A 17,744-nucleotide genomic window follows, 5' to 3' on the forward strand; every position below is an offset into this window, starting at 1 on the left:
TAGGAAGAGTCCTGGTGGTTCCGAACTTCTTCCACTTACGGATGATGGAGGCCACTGTGCTCATTGGGACCTTCAAAGCAGCAGAAATTTTTCTGTAACCTTCCCCAGATTTGTGCCTCGAGACAATCCTGTCTCGGAGGTCTACAGACAATTCCTTTGACTTCATGCTTGGTTTGTGCTCTGACATGCACTGTCAACTGTGGGACCTTATATAGACAGGTGTGTGCCTTTCCAAATCATGTCCAATCAACTGAATTTACCACAGGTGGACTCCAATTAAGCTGCAGAAACATCTCAAGGATGATCAGTGGAAACAGGATGCACCTGAGCTCAATTTTGAGCTTCATGGCAAAGGCTGTGAATACTTATGTACATGTGATTTCTTAGTTTTTTATTTTTAATAAATTTGCAAAAATTTCAAAAAAACTTTTTTCACATTGTCATTATGGGGTGTTGTGTGTAGAATTTTGAGGAAAAAAATTAATTTAATCCATTTTGGAATAAGGGTGTAACATAACAAAATGTGGAAAAAGTGAAGCGCCGTGAATACTTTCCGGATGCACTGTACATATGTATATATATATATATATATATATATATATACACATACATACATATACATTGCTATTGTATATATTTTTTACTTTTATTTTTCATATTTGAAAATATTGTAAATGTGTATATTTTTATTTTCTATTTCTCATTTTTATATTTTTTACATACTTTCATTTCTAATTTATGCTGCTTTCTACTCTTGAATGGGAGCACCGGTACTGTACAATTTCCCCCTGGGGATCAATAAAGTATTTCTGATTCTGAATCTGATTCTGATATCCAATGTTATCCACATTCCTTTCAGTCCATTCTCTTTTCTGCTCCACAAGTGGCAAGTCCACATTGGGATGAAAATTACCCCACACAATATTTAGCCCATAATCTAACCCATTTAAACCATATTCGACTGCTACTGTATCAATATTCCAACCAAGTCCTTTACGTTGTTGTGAATATTCCCAACAACCACACAGCACATTTGTTGCAGGTTGTTCCTCATCAGATCCCTTTAACTTAACCCAATATGCTTTAAACAGTCTATGGCTCACAACGATGCCTCCTCCAACCGGGTTGCCAGACCTTGTTGCTCAAGTCACTAAACTGTAATTACAATTTGAATTGTTAATTATATATACACGCGAAAGGTTCATAATTAACAAACCAATCCTTCACTTAAAAACTAAAATGGCATCTAATCAACTGTATTCAGACATGGTTGATTACCAAAATTACTCTAGACAGATAGAGGTTTTTCTGCAGCCTGGCAACCTACAGCATCGACAATACCTCCCATTCAGTCATACACAAATGTCATGAATAAGCCATATATGACATATTTGATGAGCCAAAGAAAACTTGTTTTAATCTTATTTTATTAGATGATTAGATGCATAAAAGAAAATCTAAATTTCACAAAAATACAACACAAAATGCAAGACAACTCACATTTATCCACGTCACCTTACATCAGCATAACATTACAAATGATGGGACCTATTAATCCATTCTTGAATATATGAGATATGCACATGTATACATAAACTATAAGCATGACTGTAAACATACATGTATACAATGTTCAGTATGTACTTCAAGGCAAACATTCTCAAACGATAACTTCAATAACTCGCGTATGAGATTAATTGTTTATTTATGTACAATGCTTGTATTACAAGTTTTTCATTTCATAATAACTTCACATGACACTGCAAGAAAACAAACAGAAAATGTCTTTTGTAAGACTAAGATAGCTTTTTTGACCATTACACACATTACTGGACGTTCTTTTAACAAATCCTTCCTGTACACACACACACACACACACATATACCATGTTAACACATTTTAGAGGTCAAAGTGCACTGCTGCTGCCATTGCAGCACAACTGAGGCAGAGGTGATTAGTTGGTCAATTATTTAAGGGAACCGTTAAGTTTGTGGCCATCATCAGTGTCTATCTTCAGGTAGTCTGACTCACCGGATGTAGGCTGTTGGGATAAGACTGCCATTGGCCAACTATTTCAGTCTGCGTGTTACCGTTTTGCAAGGGCACAGTCACTGCATCCTGGGCTTAGCGCTGTCCAAGACGATTGTGATTGGTTTAAAGAAATACAAACAAGCCAGAGCGTTTTTTTCTCCTGTCCCAGAATGATAATGGGTTGAGCTAGACCTTTCTCCGAAGTGTGGAGATAGGTCTGGCTATGTAAGCCAACTATTCTCCTATACTGGGCTGAGGACCACCATTAAGTTAGGGCGTATTGGATTGCTTTTTTTAGTGTTTAGTTCCCTCCCTCCACAGAGTGATACCTTTTTGCCCTCATTGCCATCCCAGCCTCGTAGATTGCTAACTGCAGAGCTGCTCCGGCTGGTGACTTAGAAAAGCCCTCCTCTGAGATGTAGTTTATCTTCAGGTAACCCCCCGGCCTATGCAGAGCCACTCCATGGAGGTGGGAGAAGAGCAGCGGTAAGTCACTTGTCAGCGTGTAGTGAGATACCAGCCTCAGCTCAGTGGGAATGTCTGTTTCCTCAGAGTACTCAAAAATGGCCGCCATGTATTTGGACATGTCCTGGCCCCTGGCTTTGGCTCGTCCCACCTCCTCTCCGACAAGTCTGATGGCTACATCAGAGCTGAAGGCGTTGGACCCAAAGTCCAGCCCTCTGTCTGCCTCATCTTTGTTGTCACCCTCTGGCTCTGGCTTAGGTCTGCGATTGAAGCCCCAAGAACAGATCACCAAGATAAAGTCGCTCTCCCGGATCTGACGGCAGTGCCAGGCCATACTGCCCTCCTCAGCCACGCTCAGAGAGTCCCACAGGTCCAAGCACACCTGGGAAGAACAAAGGAGAACACTGTCACGACAAAGTGTTCTAATAACACATTTTACACACCCCTATTTCATATTAAAGAAAAGATTGAAACACAGAAATTGTCAATATAATAATTAGCTTTGTAAGATGACAGTTATCCTTTTTTGTATTTCCGTCCTAGCCTTGTGGACAGTGGACCCTTGGGGGCTTACTGGGGTGGGGGGTGGGGTTTCCCATCCAGTCTACATGTGTTTTGTGGACTTGGAGAAGGCTTATGACCGTGTCCCCGGGGGGTCCTGTGAGGGGTACTGTGGGAGTATGGGGTCATCGGGGCCGTTGCTACAAGCCACCTGGTCCTTATATGTATATGTGTATATATATATATATATATATATACTGTATATATATATATATATAGTGCAAGCTGTATCTGTATATTCTGCACAAAAGTCAAATACGTTTTCGATGGGTGTCCCTTGTCACAGATTCTGTTTGTGATATTCATGGACAGGATCTCAAGGCACAGCCGGGAGAGGAGAGTGTTTGGTTTGGGGACTTCAGAATTGCTTCTCTGCTCTCTGCAGATGATGTGGCTCTGTTGGCTTCATCAGATTGTGACCCACAGCATGCACTGGGGCGGTTTGCAGCCGAGTGCAAAGTGGTCGTGATGAGAGTCAGCATCTCCAAGTCCGAGGACATGGTTCTCTCCTGGAAAAAGGTGGATTGCTCCCTGCCTGAGCAATCTGAGTTACTGCCTCAAGCAGGGAGTTCAAGTATCTCGGGGTCTTGTTCACGAGTGAGAGTAAAATAGAGCGTGAGATCGACCAGCGGATTGATGCGGTGTCAGCACTAATGCAGGTGTTGTATTGAACTGTTGTGGTGAAGAGGGAGCTAAGCCGGAAGGCAAAGCTTTTGATTTACCACTCGATCTACCTTCCAACCCCTAGCTATGGTCATGAGCTTTGGGTAAGGACCGAAAGAATGAGATTGGGTATACAAGCGACCGAAATGAGTTTCCTCATCAAGGTGGCTGGGGTCAGCCTTAGAGATAGGGGGAGGACCTCAAAAGGGATCCGAAGGGAGCTCGGAGTAGAGCCGCTGCTCCTTTGCATCGAAAGGAGCCAGTTGAGGTGGTTCGGGCATCTGATCAGGATGAATCCTGAGCGCCTTCCTTTGGAGGATTTCTGGACATGTCCAACTGGTAGGAGACCCCGGGTTAGACCCAGAACACGTTGGAGGGATTACATATCTCATCTGGCCTGGGAACGCCTCGAGATCTCCCTAGAAAACATTGCTAGGGAGAGGGATGTCTGGACCACCTTGGTTAGCCTGCTGCCCACCGCGTGCCCGGCCCCGGATAAGCAGTAGAAAATGAATGGATGGATGTATTCATAATTTGTTTCTGCCTGTCCGATTCCACTGAATCAGCACACCTGTAGGAAAAGGCATTAGAGCCACGACATGTCATGTCCACTACCTGAGTGGCCATGTGTTGTTGTATGAAGGCCCCTAACTGCATGACAGCTTTGACATGAGCGGGCCCATCATAACTGCTGTAGCAAATCAGAAGACGAGGAGGGGTCAGCCTGTTTCTGGGCAATGCCATCACTTCCTCCTGAGTCCCGCTTTCTTGATGCTGCTTGATAACATCTGAATGGATGAAAATAAGAAATCTGGTTGTATTTCACATCATGCCAGTAATGGAAAAGACAGAACAGAGGTACAAGAAAGGTTCTCTGTCAAATGGTGTAAAATGGATTATTATCATGACTTATTTTGATTAGCTTTCATGAAATGCAAGCAGTGATTTTACATGAAGTATTTGGTTTGTCTTCGCACCTGGTTTTATGTCAAGTTTCTTCATCTGCAGCTTGGGCCTCCTCCTGGTGAGAGCAGCCAGTAAGACTACAAGTATGGCTACCACAGCCAGGCCCAGTGGAAGCATCAAAGCCCAGGAGAGAGTGACAGAGAGTTGCAAGGCACCTTCTGAGGAGTGGGGAGTTGTGATTACATGATAATTCAGTGACAGACCTTAAAGAAGTAGTTTGACATTTTGGAAAATGCGTTACTAATTACTGCCGAGAGTTAAAATGAGATGATTGATACCACTGTCATGCCTGTGTGCTAATTATGGAGCTAGAGCTGGGAGTAGATTATTTTAGTTTAGCATAAAGACTGGAAGCATAATAAGAATATTTCCCCAAATTCCAAAGTATTACTTAAAGGGATGAAAGACTGATGGGATTGATCACACATGTATTAAATATACACAGACTGTATTCATGGTCCAACAGACACTTAAATATTATATCACTTATATCTCCACAACAAAATGAAAAGAGAGGTTTGCATAGCACCTACTATGATGCATAGTGATTGTGTGGATCAGCAGCAATAAAACAACCTCCCCCACCTTTTTGAATGTGCATGACTTGAACACTGAATGTTTTCCTCACTGCATCCACTTCGTTAGCTGCAATCTGTGAAACAAGAAATGTTGAGCATGACAGTTCATTCTTGACCTTGTAGATTGACAAAATAAACTTCTTTTGGGGGCCACTTGGGGGCAGCGCAACAAGCTGTAAACAAAACACTGACACATCACCTTATAAAGTTGATATATCGACTGTGTTGGCTAACAGCCTATTTATCCAGAAGACATGGAGCAACATTAGCATTAATTTGGGGTTGTGATGATGAATGCAAGTCCAATATTCACTCTCCTTTTATCTCTGTTTTGCTCTCCACCAGCTCTTGAGGGGAAATATCTGGCTAAATGCTAAATGCCGATGGTTGAAAATTAATGCATAAAATATATAGATAGTCCATATAATACATATTTTTTGAGACTGGTATTTCAATATAATTTATTAAACACAAAGCCCCTGAGATTAGGTTGAAAACAGTTGTAGTTTTATATATTATGCAATCAGTGTTAAGGATAGAATAGTTATAATCCACTTTTATTTTACCTCACAAGTGTAATTGGTTCCTTCTTGAAGGCCATTCAGCTGATAGCTGTGATGAGTTTTGTTGTTGGTGGAATTCTAAGGAAATTAAATACAAGTATTCAGTTCACTTAATTATCAAATAGTTCCGTAATACACATAATAGAAGCAAGGCATTGGCAAAATATAAAGCTGCAGAAGTTGAAACAACTCACAGGTGTTATGTCTGTGTATTTCATTATGCCGTTTGCGTAACACAGTGAGAAGTAGCTTCTGATGCCCAGGTTCGGGGGAGCCAGGTTAAAGGTCACTATGATGGCAGTCCCTTCATGTTGGACCTCAATATATTTGGGATACCAGTCTACAACCAGACCATAAAATATTGACATGATGTCAAGCTGATCATAAGAAGAAACGGTAACGCTTCATTTTACAGGTCTGCAAATTTCATGATAAGTAGGTGATAATTACATGCATACATACATTTCAAGGAAAGTAATACGAAGTTAACTGATATCTAGATAGTTCCTACTAGCTAAACCCTGTTCCGTTGCCATCTCATCTGTCTCCGGTTCTGGTGCCCATTCCGGCGCCACTCCCCCACTGGGTCCCCCCACCCCGGACTTGAAAACCTTCTCCTCCTGCAGGGCCAAAGCTCCTGTGCTAGCTTCCAGACCCTTGTCGGTAGCACAGGGAAGACTTTGTTTTCCTCCTGGGCAGATCGACTTCAGGGCTAACCCCCTTCACTTTTACCCAACAGCTGGGAAGCAAAACGCAGGAATTTCTTGGTTATTGAAGAGCTGCAGCATTTATTCATGGATTGATAGATTTTCAGCAAGTTTAACTTTTGTGAAAAATCGAACCGCAACTGCTTATTAGGAAAGAGCACAATATAATTCTTAAATAATTTTGCAGTAATTTTGGACACATTTAGGGGTAATTTGGGGATAATTTCAAAGAAATTTCAAATACGTAACTTGCTAATTATCACCTACTTTCCATGAAATTTGTGGACCTGTAAATTGAAGCATTACCGAAGAAGGAAAACATTTATTGTTATACCAGACTTTATTTGGGAACTATGAGAAATTCTCACCTTTTTTGCACTGCTCAAGACCGTTCTTCTCTGCACATGCTGCAAAACCAGCGCATATTACTATAAATTCACCATTGTTTTGACAATAGTCTTACTGAAAGATATATGATGAAAAGGGCAAAGTTTAGAGAGCAGAGAGCTTTCTGGGGACAGAGCAGGAGATGTCATTATATGTACAGTAAATAAGCCAAGAGAAGGAGGGATTTAGATTTTGAAGGTTACCCTGAAGCAACCACAAAGTTCACTGAAACTGTGTGTGTGTGTGTGTGTGTGCTTTATGAGATAATATCTAGTCTAGAGCTTAAAGTAGTCTTACAGCGTGTGGAAAAGATCTTGCTGTGGTAGAACCTCTCCCACTCCTCAGGCACTGGCAGAGCCATGACGGTAACAGCATACTGGGACCCAAGGGAGAGGCCGGGGAAAGGGTCTGACTTGTACACCTGCAGAATTCAGTGGCAATTATGACTTCAAACACACTGCACACTTATCTGATAAGCTGAGATAAGAGTTTTTGACATATTCTTTATTAGTGGTTAAATAGAACGGCTTTCTCATACAAAGTCTCATATATATTGCTGTTATATATTATATATATTCATCCATCTATTTGCTATACCCACTTATCCTTGAGAGTCACAGGGGGGCTACAGCCAATCCCAGCTGACATATGTTTATCAACACTTTCCCCAAAGAATTGTTGAGTCGAGTTGCCATTTTATGTGATGTGACGTTGTGTGTTTTTGATTGAATTTGAACTTTTTACTTACTTTTTTGTAGGATGATTTGATTTGAGCATATGCAGATTTGGATATGAGACTTGGACTTGGTTATGGTCAGATTTGCCTCCCAGAGTACCAGAATACTAGTACAGAGTGGTCATTGCAGCCTGTAGCTCTGGTACTAACTTGTGGTTCTTTCATGAAACATTTACCATTAAATAGATATCACGTTTTTTAAAACATGATCCCTGTCTTTCATAGGCAACAATATGGTGTTTATGCATTGCAGTTCTTAAAAGTCACTTGTTGGTTTAACACTTGCTACACTTTAACAATTTCACACTTTTCTTTATTGTATGATGACGCCTCAAGGACATGTATGGATGTGTTAATGACCTTTGGTATGGTCCAGAATACTTAAATAATCTGTTGATTTCATGAGTCTGTTCTTAAAGCTGTGTTATTATTGGTTCTGTTAGTTAAATTATAAAGCTTGTATGTAAGGTGAAGCATGCTTTAGTGAAGTAATGCTAGATTAAAGCTGCATTTCATGTGTGATTTGTGCTATTTTCCAATGCTTTATGCGAATACATATTTCATATACATATTCTATAGGTGAGTTCAAATGCTCACCTATAGGACTCCATTAGAGATTGTCATTAAGTTGAGTTAAAAGGGTTAAAAAGTGGTATTTGAGTATAAATGATAGTAATGCTAATTCATTTTCAATCTAAAGCATATAATCCAAGGAAAATTGTAAAGCTATTGTGACATATTCCATCAGGATGTTAAAGTAAATGGACTCAAATGGTCTCACATATATAGTGCTTTTCAACCTTCATGGTTCCCACAGTTTTGGAGCTACAGCACTGTGTGTCATCTATAAAGGTTTTGTGAAGAGTTAGACCATCATTCAGCCAGGGATGCTATAGGACATAGTTTTTACATGTAAAACAATTAACACAATATACGTTATATTAACGTACATCACCCCTGTCCCCACTGCGTTACATTAACGCACCCACCCCCTACTGGACACTTTATCTGGACACTTTACTTTATTCTGGTCACTGCACTGTTGTTATTTATCTTATCTTATTTTTTATTTTTATTTTTATTCTTATTCTTATTTTAGCTTTTATATTCTACTTATTTGTTATCAAAACAATAGCACCTTCAGACCACAGCAAATTCCTTGTAATGTATGTTACTTGGCAATAAACAGTTTCTGATTCTGATTCTGATTCTGATTACAGAAACCGAAATGAAGCAGGTGGATAGCAACTTGTTGCCTAGTAATGGGCAAATTGCACTAATCTGTTTCTAATATGTCAGACATAAAATGCATCGTCGTGGGACATAGTGACGCAAATATCTCTTCTTTGAAACTGGCAGATTACATATAAAATTAGACAGATGAGTTGTGTACACAGGGTTGAGCAAAAATGATTTGTTTCAAAAACAAAATCAGCCCCATACAACCTATAGTTATCAAAATAAGGGTTATTAGAAACCTCACCGTTTTCATCGTTTACCAAGTCAAACACAGTAATGTGTGTTCCTTTCATTGGATTAAGTGTTAATGTGGTTTAAATGTATGCATGTGGAGTTCCCACCGTTGTGAGCATGTCCAATGGTGTATGGTGTCATAGTCCTTCAGGACATTCTCATAACAAAAGGCTAAATAACAGACTTCCTGTGACGTTGCCTCTCGTGTGATAATTACAGCTTTTGAATGATCTTGATGAGCTTGATAAAATCATAAGGGCATATTTTCAGTTTTTCTGAAGGATGATGTCACTGTTATCCCACCCAAAATATAACATAATTTCATAAACACCAGGTCATAATGTGAGAGTATGTCCAGAAGCTAAAAGATACTGGCTGCTGGTGTGTCTTCCCAGGGGAAAGTCTTTGGTCTTTGGGGTGGGAAAGATTTAAGATCCACTCCCTGATGAAATAATCTGTAATCAAAATGTAAATGTATTTATATTCAAAGTATTGCTTAGTTGTTTGTTGTTGAGAACTGCTTTTAACAAGAATTTGCGTTAAAAGTGGCATTCTAGGCAGAAAAAGAAGCACAGACCAAAGCGAGCGGGGCCCTTCCTACCCTTTGAGCATGTGAAGCCGGGATGGAGAGGTTACGGTGGAAGAGAAAGAGCTGACAGGCAACACCAGACCCTCCCAAAGCCTGGAGGGACACCTGAAAGCCTCGCAGGAAGGCGATGCCTGCAGCAAACACAAAAGGACAGCGTGAAGTCAGTGTCACGGACTCGGCAAGCCATCATCTAAGTTGCATACAAACTCCAAAGTCAAATGCATGTGTGTGCTGCTTGTGTTACACCAGTTCAGTGCATGCTCAATTAAACTTTTAACAAGAAAGTCTGTTATACTGTCACCTGTCAAAGCCTGGAATAATTCAACGAGCTGTCTCTCATACCTGTACTTAGAAGCATTCTCATAATGCAAGGCATAATTTTCGCCTTTCAAAAATAATTCACTGTATGTCACCTGAAGTAAATCTTCTTTATGTCAAACCCTGATATGACAAATTATTTGGGGGACGTAACTCCTGCCTGACATGGTATTTTAATTTCAAAACTGGCTACAGTCTTAAAAACTGACCAAACAACTGTATGACTTTCACCCCAATTTAAAGACATGCTATGTATCCTTATCACAACCGCATACAGAAATTGGCTTTAGAATATAGGATGAGAGTATTTCGTTGTCAATCTGTATCAACATACCATAGTAACTGGGCTTCCAGGAGACAACCATTGTGTCATATTTGGGGTTTGGCTCATGTACAAACTCAATCTTCACATCATTTGGTGCTTGGACATAGTGCTGACAGATTTTAGGGTCTCCTTCTCCTAGCAACTCAAAACATGGCCATGGAATACAACCTGAGGAGAAATAACAATGACACATAGAATATCAAAGTGTTTTGCTGCAAAAGACATTCTCAGTACATGATGATTTCTTGACAGTGCACAAGTCAGCAATCAATACATTTCTGGATATCTAATATGAAAGGAAACAGGATGTTTTAGCAAGACCGGGCTACAGTCATGCTAACGGCTATGAGGTTGTACTTGTTAGCATGCATGGATAAGCGTAAATACAGTAAGATTGTTATTCACGTCGGCGGTAATGACTCCCGGTTACGCCAATCGGAGGTCACTAAAATTAACGTGGAGTCGGTGTGTTCGTTTGCAAAAACTATGTCGGACTCCGTAGTTTTCTCTGGGCCCCTTCCCAATTTGACCAGTGATGACATGTTTAGCCGCATGTCATCATTCAACCGCTGGCTGTCGAGGTGGTGTCCAGCAAACGATGTGGGCTTCGTAGATAATTGGCGGACTTTCTGGAGGAGACCTGGTCTGATGAGGAGAGACGGCATTCATGCCACTTTGGATGGAGCGGCTCTCATATCTAGAAATCTGACCGACTTTATTAGTGAACCAAAACCGTGACAACCCAGAGTCCAGACCAGGATGCAGAGTCGCAGTCCTACACGCTTCTCTGCGCTTCCATTAGAGCAGTTACCCACCCAAAACCCCATAATGACTGTGTCTCCCCCCCGACCACTTAAATTAATTCAATCAAAATTAAACAGGAGAGCAGTCATTAATAAAAACCTAATAAAAATTAAGACCACCACTGCTATAGGACAAAACAATAGGAAAATTAAGTGTGGACTGTTAAATATCAGATCTCTGTCATCTAAAGCTGTATTAGTAAACAAGCTAATATCAGATAATCATTTTGATCTACTGTGCTATTATTACAGCTATTATTACAGCTGTAACTACTATCATCAGTCATATTTCCATTATTATTATAATTATAGCTGCTATTTCTACTGCTAGTCCGTCTGTCGGTCTGTCTATCTGTGTCTTTATGTCTATCTCTCTCTCTGTCTCTTTCTGTCTGTCTGTCTGTCTCTCCCCCTCTCTCTTTCTCCCTCCCTCTCTATGTCTCTCTCTCTCTCCCTCTCTCTCTCTTTCTCAAACCCAACCGGTCAAAGCAGATGACCGCCCACCTAGAGTCTGGTTCTGCTTGAGGTTTCTGCCTCTTAAAAGGAAGTTTTTCCTTGCCATTGTCGCCAAAGTGCTTGCTCATGGTGGGAACTGTTGGGTCTCTGTAATAACATTATATTATTATTATTATCAAAGTGTTTTTATTGAATTTTCTGTTCAAACAACAAACATCCCATTCAAAAAAAATAAATAAATAAAATAAAAAAAATAAAATAAAATAAAATAAAAAAATAAATTAAAAAAAAGACAGCAGGACTCAAAACATACATCTCAAATACAGGTCTAAACCACAGACAAAACAGTAACAAGACATACCATACTAATATCAGACATCAGACATACCCATCACCCATGTGGGAAGGGAAGGGAAGGAGGGGGGGGGTCAAAAGCTGCCATCTATGTTGGGGCTAATTAGAACTCATGTTCAAAGTAGGAAATAAAAGGCTGCCAGACCGTAGAGTACTTCTTAGTGTTGCCCTGCAAGGTGAATCTAATATGTTCTAATTTAAGGTGTGCCATCACCTCTTCTACCCATCGTTTATGGGATGGCGGTGTCGCCTTTATCCAGTTAAGTAGGATCAATCTCCTAGCCAGCAATGAAGAGAATGCTATTGTTTTCCTTTGAGAGATTGTTAGTGGCGCTTCCCTTGGTGTCACACCAAAGATGGCTGTCAGAGGGCCGGGCTCTATATCTTTGTTATAGATTGACGAGAAAGTTCTAAAAATTCTGGCCCAGAACTCTTTCAGCTTGGGACAGGACCAGAACATATGACCTATATTGGCTGGCAACTGTTTACATCTAGGGCAAGTCGGATCAGCCCCCTGATACATTCTTGCCAGTTTGTCCCTTGAGAAATGAAGTCTGTGTAAGACCTTAAACTGTATCAATCCATGTCTAACACATACAGAAGAAGAGTGTATTAGTTCCACTGCCCGTCTCCAGTCAACATCTGATATGTCCAATTCTAACTCTTCCTCCCACTTCCTTTGTAAGATATCAAGGGATGGGGAAGCCACCTTCTGGATGCTCACATAGAGCGTGGAAACCGTCCCTTTAAGAGTTGGATTCATGTCTAGCAGCCCATCTATCCATCCACTCCGCGGCAACTCAAGGGATGAGGCGAATGTCTTTTTCACAAAATCTCGAACCTGAAAATATCTTAAGTAATTCGTCTTTGAGGGGATTCCATATTCCTTCTCCAACTGAGCAGCAGACATGAAAACACCACCTTTAAAAAGATTTTTGACGCATTCCACCCCAGCTCTATACCATTCCCTAAATGCTGTTCCCCCAAGGGCCGGGGAGAATAAGTGATTGCCATAGACGGGAGCAGACAGGAGGGCGTTTCTATTTTTAAAATGTGTTCTGAATTGGACCCAGATTTTGATAGAGTCACATACAACAGGGTTGTTTGTGTAAAGGTGTTTGCTTAAGGGCAGAGGAGCGCAGACCAGGGAGCATAGGGACACCGGGCTAGATGCATATCTTTCCATATGTACCCACACTGGAGTTTCATCGTCATCCAACTTTGAGACCCAAAACAACACCTTATGTATATTAGCAGCCCAATAATAGTGCATATAATTTGGTAGGGCCAGGCCTCCCTCTTCCCTCTGTCTCTCAAGGAACTCCCTTCTTATCCGGGGGACTTTTTTTTCCCAGATAAAGGTGGATGTACATTTATTCAGTTCTTTAAAAAATGACTTCGGTATGAAAATTGGTACCGTCTGGAATAAATAGAGGAACCGTGGCATTATGTTCATTTTAACAGAATTTATCTTCCCTGCTAATGATAGGGGGAGGGATGACCACCTTTCCATATCTAATTTTGCCGTATCCAATGTTACTTTAAAATTATGATTAAATAAATCTTTATACCTCCTCGTTACATTGATACCTAAATAGGTAAACTTATCCTTATTTGTTGTAAAGGGATAGGCCTGGAATGAAAGTTTCCTCGCCTGTTTATTAATTGGGAAAAGGACACTTTTTCCCAGGTTAATTTTATAACCCGACACCCTCCCATAGTCTTCGATAATACCAAGAGCTACCGGGATGTTCGTGACAGGATTCGACAGGAAGAGGAGGAGGTCATCAGCGTATAAAGACAACTTATGAATTTGCGTGCCCCTGTGTATTCCCCCGAGCTCAGCAGCATGCCTCAGCATTATTGCGAGGGGCTCAATTGCCACATCAAAGAGCATGGGCGACAAGGGGCAACCCTGCCTTGTCCCCCGAAACAGAGGAAAAGGTTCAGATATTATATTGTTTGTTCTTACCATAGCCTGGGGGTTCGCATAAATTATCTCAATCCACGAGCGAAATTTAGGACCGAATCCGAATCTCTCGAGGGCCGTGAACAGATAGAAATACTCTATTCTATCAAAGGCTTTGTGGGCATCCAGGGAGATCACAATCTCAGGCTCAATGTTATCTTCAGCAGTGTATATCACATTAAACAAGCGACGGAGATTACTGGAAAGTTGTCTACCAGCAACAAACCCTGTCTGGTCAGGATGAATTATTTTACTTATAACAAGCTCAATCCTAGCCGCCAATATTTTGGCCAATATCTTATAATCACAGCCAAGTAGACTCACTGGGCGGTATGATTCACATTTAAGTGGGTCTTTATTTTTCTTAAGGAGTACAGAGATCAAAGCCTGTGACATTGTTTGAGGCAAAGCTTTTTTATCAAGGACCTCCCTATATACTCCACAAAGCAGGGGTATCAGTTTAGAAGCGAATGTTTTATAAAACTCACTTGGGAACCCATCAGGGCCCGGCGCTTTGCCTGTCTTCATATTCCGAATCGCATTCTCTATCTCCCTAGCCGTCATGGGTCCCTCTAATCTATCCCTATCTGCGTCATCTAGGGATGGTATTTCCAGATTTTCAAAAAAAATTTTCACTCGTTCCTTGTCATCTGTTTCTGAAGTATACAGATCCTTATAAAAAGATTTAAATTGGTCGTTAATACCCTTCTGATCTATAATTTTGTTTCCCAGGTTATCTCCTATCTGTACTATCCTGCCAGCAGCTGCTGATTGCTTCAACTGGTAGCTCAGGAGCTTACCCGCACGCTCACCATGCTCATAGAGATCCTGTCTTGACCTAAGATATAGATCCTCCTCACATTGACTTATCAAGACATCATATTCAGTTTGGAGCAAAATCCGCTTTCTATGTAGCTCCTCAGAGGGAGTCATAGAATTTGCCAGGTCAACTTCTTTTATTGCTTTTATTAATTCCGTGGTACGTTTCATCTTTCTCTTCCTTTCACCAGCACTGTATGAAATTATTTGTCCTCGTAAATAAGCTTTTAAGGATTCCCACAGAGTGCCATTACTTATATCAGGGGTATCATTAAGTTCTAAGAAAAAGACTATTTGCGAGTTTATGAATTTTGTAAAATCATCATCTGCCAATAGCCTGCTATTAAGGCGCCACATTCTCTGAGGTGGCGTATTCTCAGGAAAGTGAAGTTTCAACATGACCGGGCTGTGATCAGATATTACTATACCAGTGTATTCTACATCTGTTACTATAGAAGTCAGTTTATTATCTAATAAGAAATAGTCAATTCTAGTATATGTTTGATGTGGTGGGGAGTAAAAGGAGTACTGTCTGGAGGTTGGGTTTATGAATCTCCATGGATCAAACACACCATATGCTTTACAAAAAGAGTTAATGCATTGTGCTGATTTACTTAATACATTGGATGTTGGGCTAGAGCGGTCCAAGGTTGAGTCTAGGACACAGTTTAGGTCTCCCCCTAGAATCAGATTATGAGCGTCCAAATTAGGCAGTAATGAGAATAAGTCCTTAAAAAATTGAACATTATCCCAATTGGGTGCGTATATGTTTGCCAACACCACTGGCATATTGAATAATTTTCCAACCACAATAACATATCGACCATGTTTATCTTTTATAGTAGTTGTTTCTACGAATTGTACATTCCTGTGTATAAGGATGGCCACTCCTCGACTCTTACTATTGAAATTTGAGTGATAAATCTGATTGAATCCCCCCCTACAAAGCTTGAGGTGGTCCTTGTTCAACAAATGCGTCTCCTGTAAGTAAACTATCTCCGCTCCCTGGTCTCTCAAATGCGAAAATATCTTACTCCGTTTAGCCGGCTTATTGATCGCCCTTACGTTCCAGCTCATCAATTTTGTGTCCATTCTGCTCGCATCCATGTTTGGTGCCATGTCAGGAGTCCGCAGCCCGGAATCACCATTGCACCCCTATGATACCCACTTTCCGGATCACACCTTGAAGATTTGGCAGCAAAAACAAAAAGGTTAAAAGGAGAGGGTCTGGGGAGGGAGGGGGGGGTGTCACACACACAGACACAGCTAACACATAACACATTACATATATGAACGCTAACACAGTGCTCTTTAACGAGCTCTCTCGTGGCCAACCGGTCCATCATCCTCCTACACACCAAGCCTACCGTGTGCGGCTCCGTGTATATCACCCCCTAACCTTAAAAGTATAACATCACCCCTTTGACTTAATCACCTCATGGGAAAAACAAACAGAGGGAGCTCTCAAGAGCAAGATCCTAAATAATGTAAAATATTAAAAATAGAAATAAAAGGCAATACCATAGGCAGTAGGCAACAATAGCCAAGGGGGAAAAATCAATTCTTAAACCTTGAATAAGACAAAACAATAATATGACAGGGCAACCGTAGCTCCTAGGATGGGATGAGAATTATATATCTATATACACAGAAAAAAAAAAAAAAAAAAAATATATATATATATATATATATATATATATACATACACCCAGCAATATATGTGAGTGCATGTGCATATCCCCACTTAAATACACACTGAAACAAATATTTCTTTGTCAATATTGTCAAATCTAGTCAACAAAATCCTGCTTGCAGTAGTCATCCCATTTCAACAGTGTAAGCATGTGTACATTTCTACTTAGCCAAGCTGAAACCAGTCTATATGCTTCACCCAGGGTTCAGTTTCTTCTTGATGTAATCCACGGCGTCTTTTGGGCTCTCGAAGATTTTCGTTTGCCCTCCTTCTGGCGTAATCACCAGGGTTGCCGGGTAACGCAGCCCATATCTGATCCCCGTGCAGGCCCGCAGGAGGCTTCTTGCTTCTTTGAAGGCTGCTCTCTTACTGTTTACCTCCTGGGTGTAGTCCGGGAAGATGTGAATCTGTCCGCTCCGACCCTCCGGTGTTCTCTCCATTTCTCTCGCCTTCTTCATTATCTCCTCTTTCTCTGTAAAGTAGTGACATCTCACGACGAACGCTCTCGGCGCAACTCCGTTCCCGTCTCGTCTCGCGCCGAGTGTCCGGTGTGCTCGATCAAGCGTCGGTGTTACTGCTAGTCCCAACTTGTCTTTCAGCAAGCCCGCCATAAAGTCTGACGGCTTTTTGCCCGTCTCGGCCCCTTCTCTTACCCCCACGACACGTATGTTGTTGCGTCGTGATCGTGCCTCGAGGTCTTCACTCCGTCCCCTCAGCTTCAGTACCTCCTTCTCCATTTCTTTCAGTTTTGTCTCAATGTTGGTTATGCTGTCAGACTGACCATTCAATATTTCATCCACCTCTTTTTTCCGTTCGTCCATCCTATTAGCCAAACTGCTAGTATGATCGCTAATCAGCCTCACCTCCCCACGTAGCAACTCAAACTGAGCTTTAGCATTCTCTTCCACGCTCCTAGCCCATTTTTCCATCTCGGCCTTCGTCTCTTTCCTTCCTTTCTCTACTTCTTCTTTGCACCTCACGATCTCGGTCTTTGTCTCCTCCCTGTATTTCGTATTCTCAACGTTGCCGTTTTTAATCTCGGACATCATATCCTTAGCCCACTGAGGCATGTCGTCGGCACGTGTTAGGCTAATATCACCCTTGCTAGCCGAGGAGGTCAAGTTGCTAACCACCGGCGGCTTTTCTCCGCCCGTTCGAGTCGATCTGGAGGTCATTTTCGGTCGTAAACTGCACTGAGAACGCACTCGTTCACTCCCAAAACAGAATCTTATTCGTCCAGCCCCCCCAAAATGATACAAATATGGCGATATTAATATTTTTGACTACT

At 41.2% G+C, this 17,744-nt stretch overlaps 1 protein-coding gene across 1 annotated transcript; it reads right to left on the minus strand.

Moving 5' to 3' along the window:
• Positions 1 to 1,410: 1,410 nt before the first annotated feature.
• LOC139288414 (interleukin-17 receptor D-like) lies at positions 1,411 to 17,067 on the minus strand. Its single transcript, XM_070909698.1, has 11 exons — positions 16,827 to 17,067; positions 10,372 to 10,530; positions 9,732 to 9,850; positions 7,219 to 7,342; positions 6,903 to 6,941; positions 6,022 to 6,167; positions 5,831 to 5,905; positions 5,272 to 5,338; positions 4,698 to 4,844; positions 4,336 to 4,508; positions 1,411 to 2,878 (listed from the first exon to the last, which is right to left on the minus strand). Exons 1-11 carry the CDS (start codon positions 17,065 to 17,067, stop codon positions 2,333 to 2,335), a joined length of 1,836 nt encoding a protein of 611 aa, XP_070765799.1. The 3' UTR covers positions 1,411 to 2,332.
• Between the last annotated feature and the right edge of the window lie 677 nt (positions 17,068 to 17,744).

The sequence above is a fragment of the Enoplosus armatus genome, chromosome 8 (genome assembly GCF_043641665.1).
Source record: "Enoplosus armatus isolate fEnoArm2 chromosome 8, fEnoArm2.hap1, whole genome shotgun sequence".
NCBI classification, from domain to species: domain Eukaryota; kingdom Metazoa; phylum Chordata; class Actinopteri; order Centrarchiformes; family Enoplosidae; genus Enoplosus; species Enoplosus armatus.

What these genes read in the sequence shown, in the direction of transcription:
- LOC139288414 (XM_070909698.1), bottom strand. Translation starts at nt 17,067, where the DNA reads ATGGCGGGCTTGCTGAAAGACAAGTTGGGACTAGCAGTAACACCGACG. An exon ending in CGGCTTCACATGCTCAAAGG is followed by an intron (nt 7,343 to 9,731) that starts GTAGGAAGGGCC and finishes TGAATTCTGCAG; the next exon opens with GTGTACAAGTCAGACCCTTT. An exon ending in AATACACAGACATAACACCT is followed by an intron (nt 5,906 to 6,021) that starts GTGAGTTGTTTC and finishes TAATTTCCTTAG; the next exon opens with AATTCCACCAACAACAAAAC.